This window comes from Phaethon lepturus, unplaced genomic scaffold (assembly GCF_000687285.1).
Source record: "Phaethon lepturus isolate BGI_N335 unplaced genomic scaffold, ASM68728v1 scaffold53857, whole genome shotgun sequence".
In the NCBI taxonomy this organism is placed as follows: Eukaryota; Metazoa; Chordata; class Aves; order Phaethontiformes; family Phaethontidae; genus Phaethon; species Phaethon lepturus.
In genome coordinates, this window is record NW_010552173.1 from 1 (window position 1) to 9,283 (window position 9,283).

The window sequence follows — 9,283 nt, forward strand, 5'->3', positions numbered from 1 at the left end:
GCGTTTCTTTGTACTTGTACTAAGAAATGCAAAAAGTAGGTTTAAAAGAAATAGTTAATCTGGGATGAATTTCCCATAATTTCATATTCCTACTGTTCACAAATATATTTTTATGTTATGAAATATACTCATTTGGAATTTAGAAATGTCTAATGCATTCTTGCCCACAGCTTTTGTTTATTTTCACTGTAGTTTCTTATTTTCTAATATCTGCTTAATGTCAGGATTTGTATTTCAATATTCCTTTTGGAAACTGTTGCCCATTTTCTTTCTGCAGTGAATTCTTTGCTAGTAGGCTTTCAAGATGAATCTGATATACCATGTTTTTTTATGTAGTATGTATCTTATTACTTCATTCTTGTTTCTGAAGCTAACTGAAAAGAAATGTGAAGGAAGAACATACATCACTCGCAATATCTCTGGATGCCTTTGCACTTCGGATTGGAATTGCATCAGCTCTCATGTCATAACCCTTCTTTTTGGCCTCTTCCCAGGCTTGTATATAAAGTTTCTGCATGAAAGAAGACACAAAATGGCTTCTCAATACTCTGAAAGATGGAATTTCTACATTGTCTATTTTTTTTCTTAAAATTTTCATGAATGCATATTTTAGATCTTTATGGTTAAGAATTGCTTACTTAATATCTGAATTTCCATTACTTTAGTATATGTTTAAATGTTCTTACATGGCTAACATTAGCTGCATTGGCCTTCGCTAACAAAATTGTCGGTGTGTCAGGCATGATGTGAATTGATGTTTTGTCTGCATCCCAGGCTTCTGTGTATAAACGCTAGGAGAGAGGAAAACACATTCCTTTAAAAAGTTTCTTTATGTGTGTCACGATGGAATGACTGCAAATTTGAAAGCAGTAGTTATCAGAAATATATCCATGATACAAAATAAAAGTAATTTTGAAGCAGAACAAGATATATATAACCAAACTAATACATTTGTCCAAAGAAAGTATTTTACAAACTGTGAGAGGTAGTTCAAGCAAGTTTTAAATACCCTGACATAGCAAAGCTTCTTATTGAACAACTCAAGAAGGAAACTTTTTCCTTCCTTATTATTTCTGAGGCTAAGTTGGCACAGCAATTGATTGATTTAGGAATGCTAGGAAACTGATGTAGGAGGAAAACTATATTCATTATTTTGCAATGAGGGTGGTGAAGCACTGGCACAGGTTGCCCAGAGAGGTGGTCGATGCCCCATCCCTGGAAACATTCCAGGTCAGGCTGGACGGGGCTCTGAGCAACCTGATGTAGTTGAAGATGTCCCTGCTCATGGCAGAAGGTTTGGACTAGATGGCTTTTAAAGGTCCCTTCCAACCCAAACTGTTGTATGATTGTATGATCTGTACAAGTTGATTGATGTTTCTTATTAAAGAGGAGGAGTAGGTATTTTGTGACTTTCATCCTCCAGGTCAGATAAACTGCAGAAGCTTGACTTCCAGAGAGCCTAAGCTCATCATGCAGTATGACATTCAGTCAACAATACATCATTATTACAACTGAAGTAAAAGCCTCAATATTCTCCTACATCCTATCTTATAGTATGGTCTTAGCACCACCACCTCAGGACATACCCTAACACCTTGCTCGAACATCATTTCTGCAGACTTCACAGCAGTGTCTACAAACTGCAAAAAAATTTAGCCTATTCTGTTAGAGATGAGCTTTGTATAGTGAAGTAGCATTAACAAAATAAAAAAAACATGCCAAACAAACATTTAGAAATAGGATTTCAGCTGAGATGGAAGGAACAGGGAAATTCACCAAAATTTTTAGTATATACTTTTGAAAAATATGTGATTTAGGTGAATTTTGGGGGGACATTTTTACTAAGTGTTCAGTACAGACAGAGCCCTGAGATAAGAGCTTTTGTGTGCAAAGGCTGAATTTGGACATTAATTTTCTCCAAGTCCACAATGAGAGTGTTTAGTCTTACTTTGTATTTTGTATTTTTCACCTCATGAACAAGTTCTTTTAGCTAGTAATACTAGTGATTTTGACAAAAAAAAACCCAACCCACCTTGTTCATTATCTCAGCATTTTGCTTGGCTAACACCATGGCCAAAGAATCTGTCACACTAGTAAATTTAATTTGGTCTGCTGGTTGACGATACTTCCTTTCACTCAGGATATCTCCAGCTTTCTTGGCTTTCTCAACTTCCATGGAACCAATAGGAACCCATCCAATACCTCTTAGCCATTCCAGGTCTGATTTGTAAACAGCCTGAAAAAATTTGAAAGTTCATTATATATGTATAAGTGTGATCAAATATTAAAATAATTATAAATAAGCATATCCTAGTCTGTATGAACAATTGTATACATTCCTGGATAGTAGCAGGATATGGTTTTGAAAACAATTATTATTTTTGAAGATTCAGTAAAATAATTATTAAATAACAAAAATAATAGAGTTATTGAAGAACTCCACAAATACCAGTTACACACAAATTACACCTTAGGCTAAGGACTGAGAAAATAGGATTAAACATAAATTTGATGATAGAATATTAAACATTTCATCTCTATTAACACGTCTGATGCAAGCAACTAAGGTGTATTATATATCTGTTAAAAATTATATTGTACAAGACCCAGTATATTTAACTGTGTGTTACAAATTTAACAATTTACTCACATCACTCTGTAGATCATAGGCCTTCTTAGCATGGATAACATCATTCTGGTCTGGCAGACAGATCCACTGATGTAGATAGTGGCGGTAATCAATATCACTGACCAACCCTTGACATTTCTTGGCCAACACGATTCCCAGCATGTCCACTGGGCTACTGAAGTGTGTCTTTGACTTCTCAAAGGCTTTCTTGTACTCCCTGTCACTCTGGATCTTGGCTACGTGCATCGACCACATCATCTTCGGATCATCCTCTATATTACGGGCCCCTATGTGATGGCCAAGCTGCTTGCGATAGCCTTCTTTGTATTTGTACTGAAATAAAGTATATTCAGATTCACATGGTATATTTATAAATTAATAAATAATTCACACAGTTTAACATAATCATTAATATTTTGTTTAGAGAAAAATATGATTTAGGTCTTTCTACTGTTTTATTCATTTTCATATAAAAAGGATTTTTATTACAGATATTATCTCTGTTTTTTATATAACTATATCACACTTTCAATTAACTAAACCTTTAACGTCACATAATTACTAACAAGTCAGATACTCCACATTCTTTTACTATTAAGATTACAATGTAAAGGTTAACTTATTTTAAAAGCTTATTACAAAACATCCTCATGAAGGTAGTCTGAGCTGGTCTTAAAACTAACAGTTTAGATATCAATCTTGATAGAAAAACAAGGAGCATAAAAACCTGTTACCCTCTGTCTCTTAGTGATGTTTCCTCATCCATGAAGCAAAACCTGTCATAGTCATTGCATTTTTTTTTCCTATTTTTGTATTCAGACATTTTGAATTTCGATATGACACTTCAATAGAACTATTTTTCCTCAGGAAAAGACAACAATTTAGAACTTCTAGAATTGATTTACTAATACGTCTATTTTGGAGAGACATCTTAAAGTATGTCCTATTTTGAATCAGAAATAAATTTGACTAACTCTAGCATAGACTCATACACTTTATTGATCATCCTATTTGAACATCCATGGACATCAATGGAACTATTACAGGGGGCATAAAAATAATACTCATATTATTTTATTTATTTATTACTGTGATATATACCCATGCATAAAAATATTGGTTATCCATTCCTTTCATGTACTAAAGGCATGCAGTATAGAATCACTGGATTTGAGTAGTATCTATTCTACAAACTTAAGGTACTACATTAACAGACAATGGAACAAACATTCTGATTCTTTTCCATTACCAAATCCGTACTGACATGATAAGAAACCTGCTTACATCACTGGCAATCTCTCTGGATGCTCTGGCAGCTTGAATAGGAATGGCATCAAAACGCAAGTCATGACCCTTCTTCTTCGATTCCTCCAAAGCTAGTTTGTACATTTTCTGTGAAAAAAATATTCAATTTTTTGTTTCAAAACAAAATTACACTTCAGTTAAGCACATCTGTGTAATAGAAGAAATTAAGTCCCTAAACAATATTGCTAATGATCAGACAACTTAAATATCTGAACACAGCTCTATCTTCTCCAGAAAATTAAAAAATGCAGAACTCAAAAATCTTGTAATTGTATTGTAGACACTTGGAAATTGGAAATCATTTAGGGAAGGCAAAGAAAAGAATATTCTAAAAGCTAAATTATTTATTTCCATACCTTGCTATAGAAATTATTTCTCATTTATGCCAGATAATATATTTTAAAAGCCCAATTAGATACCCAGGAGGTAAATTCTAGTGAAAGAACAACTCTGATTTTAGCTGTGGATATGGCAATTTGTGAAACCAAACAACTCAACAGTATGATAATAGTAATTAAAAGTCAGAGATGACAAAATTGTACTTGTCAGAAATAATTTAATTCTCTTAACTCTTCAGTTTTACTCACCTGACTATAGTTTAATTGGTTTTGTTTAGCTAGCAGGATTTCTGGTGTGTCAGGCATGACATGAACCATGGTCTTATCTTTATTCCATGCTTCAGTGTATAAACGCTAAGAAAGAATACAGGAAGAGATAATGTTGCATTCCAAAACAAGTTAATATCTTATTAAACAGGTAAAACATAGAGCATACTAGGTAAAAGTACAGGAAATATAGCATGGATAAATGGTTATGTATGTAATCAGGTAGAGATACCATTATTAAAAAGAGAATTTATCTGAGGAAATATAAAAACACTTAGAAAACTGACACATTACTTAAGAATAATGAATAATCCAAAGCATTATTGCTGCTCACTGTCCAAACATGTCAAAGAAAAGATGAAAATGTAATATGCAGACTACCATGACAAAGTTGAGTCTTCCATTACCTGGCCTAATAGTTTTTATTGAAATCAACAGAGCACACTATTTGAAAATACATCATCTCTGAACTTCAGCACAACTTGTATTCATTATATTTCTAGTCCTGTCTCCAGGGTTTAGGCTGAGACTGCTGATGTTTTACCTAATCAAATGAAGACTCACCTTATTCATTGTCTCTGCATTCTGCTTGGCTAAGACCATCTCTAGAGAATCAGTGACGCTAGTAAACTTGATTGTGTCTGGAGGCTGACGGTATACTTTTTCACTCAAGATCTCCCCTGCCTTCTTGGCTTTTTCAACTTCCAAGGAACCAATTGGGACCCAACCAATGCCTCGTAACCATTCAAGGTCAGACTTGTAGCAGTTCTATTAAAAAAAAAAATACACCAGTTATTATAATAATAATAATAATGCAGTTTACACGGTACATCTTTTCACAGTTAAGTAATCTTACTATCAACTTTTAATTCAAATAAATTCATAACCCTAGAGAAAAATCTTAGAAAGAACCCTGCATTTCATCTACATTAAGAGTGAAACTGTTATCCAAGTTTAACAGAATGGAAAATGATAAATAGCCCAAATTCTGGAATTACAGAATTTAATTTAAATATCAATTAATGACCATACCTTATTGGAGATCTGAGTTTCAATTAGTCATGAATCTTGAAAATAAATACTAAAAATTTTGTTCTACCATGTGGTAAGTGATGGCCTGGTCCACCTATGTAAAATATCAAACACATTCCTGAATAAAAATTAAATCAAAAAGAGCTTACATCACTCTGTAGATCATAGGCCTTCTTAGCATGGATAACATCATTCTGGTCTGGCAGACAGATCCACTGATGTAGATAGTGGCGGTAATCAATATCACTGACCAACCCTTGACATTTCTTGGCCAACACGATTCCCAGCATGTCCACTGGGCTACTGAAGTGTGTCTTTGACTTCTCAAAGGCTTTCTTGTACTCCCTGTCACTCTGGATCTTGGCTACGTGCATCGACCACATCATCTTCGGATCATCCTCTATATTACGGGCCCCTATGTGATGGCCAAGCTGCTTGCGATAGCCTTCTTTGTATTTGTACTGAAATATAAATCAAGATATTATACTTCTATATCATCTCTAAATAGAAGTTACTCATATTAAATTTTTCTAGTAATAAAGTCTCCAAATTTCTCTATAACATACAGTCAAAACCCACAAACTGTCAAGGCAAGTCTGGGGCTAATAACATGGATTCTCACATTAAATTTTTGAGATTTGAGTTAGAACCCTAAATAGAGATGTTTAAGTAGGTTTTTTTGAAAAAATACTCTTCACTAATATTAGTGAGAACTAATTCTCTCCTTATTAAATATCGTTAATCTTTATTAAATATAATAATATACATACTATTAAGATTTAACTAAAGATACCAGTTTATGAGCTGTAAAATTAACATGATAGCAGCATTAAATTGTCCTTATAACTTCTCAACATTTAGTTTTTACAATTAAGTCTTTAAACATATATAATAATTCGTTTCCAAAAATCTATTATTTGAGACTACAGTTTAATTGAAATGCCTTTTACAGAATCCAGATGATAACTTTCAGGTTGCAGAGATCAGATGTCACGACACAAAGAAACAAAAAACTAATTTCTTACATCACTGGCAATTTGCCTGGATGCTTTGGCAGCTTGAATGGGGATAGCATCACTTCTCAAATCATAGCCTTTCTTTTTTGCTTCTTCCATGGCCTGTTTGTAGAGTTTCTAGGGGAAGAATTAAACAATGGGATTCATGTAAGTAAGTTCCATATATTACATTCTATGCAAAACAAACTGCTTGTAAGTAGAGTAGATTTTAAAAATCATGTTAAGATTTAGTCTAACCCAGCTTTATCTTAACTTTCTTAACTCAAAGCCCCAGATCAGTAGCTGCTACAAATTCATATCAAAGGAATATCTTTGCTAAATACATTAGCTAACCACTTTTTTCTTTCAGTACTTTAAATAACGTAACATTGACTAGAATTTTAGAGATAAACTATTCTTCTATACAAGTGGAGTAAAAATTACTTTTTAAAGCCACCTCTTACTGATGTGAATTTATTTGCCTAAACTAACATTAAACACTGGGATCACTGCTCTTCAGAATTGTGCTGGAAATTACCTTTTTGGTATTTCCAATGTTGGAATTTATTTTGTACCTTCGAAACAGTATGCACGCTGGCAGAAATGACTCCTGGAAATTCACTGGAGACACACAACTTCTCATGGAATTTATTCTCAATAATGCTCACTGTTGTATGTATGCACTACTGTCCAAAATGCAAATGATGTTTTTAAAGTCACAATTTTGAGGATAAATATTGGGTGTTATACTTAAAGAAACTGATGGTATCATCTATGTAAGGTTTATCAGAATACTGATGATCAAGCCATGAAACAGACCAGTTATATTTGGAGAGCTAACACTCACCACACTGTAGTTTTGCATGTTCTGTTTTGCCAGTGTGATTTCAGGTGTGTCAGGCATTATATGGATTTGTGTCTTGTCTTTATCCCAGGCCTCAGTATATAAACGCTGCAGGAGAAATAACGTATGTTAAAGGGGGAAAAAAACAGTAAATACTTGGAGATGTCCTAAAACATAAGAAGAATTACAGATCTATACTCCAACTCTAAAATATTCTTATTCCTTATATAGCAATGAGATTTCATGTTCACTCCTCTAGATACTTAATGCGCAGGTTAAGAATTAGTAACCTAGAAAGAATTCTGTTAAAAAAAATGTTTAGAAAAAAGGCACAGAATGCTAATCAGACACACAGAGATCTAAACTCTAACAACAGGGTCTGTTTGAAAGAGGAAATGGTTTTATTGACATAAATAGGATTGAGATCAGGGCCACAGATCCAGAAAAACGCTTACATTTTAAGTACTAGGCTGAATTGTTTAAAATATGGATATTTCAAAGACTGCCCTAAAACTAGTAGTTTTATTAATTACTAGGTTACTAGATAAATGTAATAAATTATTAGATTTAGTAGACAAATTACTATATTAAAAATTAGATGAAAGTTCAGTAACATATTACTAGATACAAAATAGAGCATGTGGAAAGCTTCACAACTGATAATTCCAATTTAACTTGGTAACTTTGAAGATATTATTAAATTAGCACTTGCTGAAAAAAAGCTACCTGTTGATTGCCAAGAATGTAACTTACACTTTTAAAGCCTCACTGTGCTAAAATCTCACACATCAACCATACGTATGTATTTCTAGTCCTGTCTCCAGGTTTTAAGCCGAGACTGCTGATGTGTTACCTAATCAAATGAAGACTCACCTTATTCATTGTCTCTGCATTCTGCTTGGCTAAGACCATCTCTAGAGAATCAGTGACGCTAGTAAACTTGATTGTGTCTGGAGGCTGACGGTATACTTTTTCACTCAAGATCTCCCCTGCCTTCTTGGCTTTTTCAACTTCCAAGGAACCAATTGGGACCCAACCAATGCCTCGTAACCATTCAAGGTCCGACTTGTAGCAGTTCTATTACAAAATACAAAGACAGCTGTCTCATTAATTTCGCCAAACACTTCACATACACTATGCAACTAATGCTTACTTTCTGTAAATTGCTTTCCTCCTAGTTCAATCTGCAAAACAACCTCTGTTAGCAACCTAGATTCAGACCCCTTGTCTGCATTCAAGAGGTATAATTCACCCAACAACATGTTGTGGAATGGTCAGAGAGTAATGTGATTAAAATAAAACCCTGAAAGTCAGTATAAAGTTTTCCTGCAACATTTGTTCACAACAAATAAATGGTCATTCACTCAGAACAGGCAATCTTAATTTAAACTATTTTCTCCAAGATAGAAAAAAGGAATTATCTCCACTAAAGTTATGCAAGAAAAAAAAAGTTATACTGGGCAATTTCTTCTTTATATGCAGTTAACTGGCATATAAAGGTATGAAGATTGTCTATTATGAAGTATTATATGCAGCTAATTCTACTATTTGGCTAACTGATTAGCTGTATACAAACCTTCATAATACTCAACCTTTGTTACACACAGATTCATTCACTCCTAAAGATCATATGAACTTGATTGGAACAGGTAAATCAAACCACAATGTGAAAAAATACTATATGACAGAGACAGTTACAGCAGTTTCTATAGTTTACAATCCAAGGACATTACACAAACTTTAGAACTCGAATGCTTCTCAGCGAGTACTCACATCACTCTGTAGATCATAGGCCTTCTTAGCATGGATAACATCATTTTGGTCTGGCAGGCAAATCCATTCATGTAGATAGTGGCGGTAATCAATATCACTG

The 9,283-nt window shown here is 33.7% G+C and overlaps 1 protein-coding gene across 1 annotated transcript; it reads right to left on the minus strand.

The window, feature by feature from the left end:
• Nucleotides 1–4: 4 nt before the first annotated feature.
• LOC104616083 (nebulin-like) lies at nucleotides 5–9,276 on the minus strand (the record flags this gene model as incomplete). Its single annotated transcript, XM_010291128.1, has 13 exons — nucleotides 5–19; nucleotides 404–511; nucleotides 687–791; nucleotides 2,033–2,236; nucleotides 2,651–2,962; nucleotides 3,914–4,021; nucleotides 4,522–4,626; nucleotides 5,104–5,307; nucleotides 5,721–6,032; nucleotides 6,597–6,704; nucleotides 7,414–7,518; nucleotides 8,284–8,487; nucleotides 9,184–9,276. Coding segments are annotated over 13 exons (1,983 nt in total), but the record flags the coding sequence as incomplete, so codon positions are not given.
• Nucleotides 9,277–9,283: the final 7 nt, after the last annotated feature.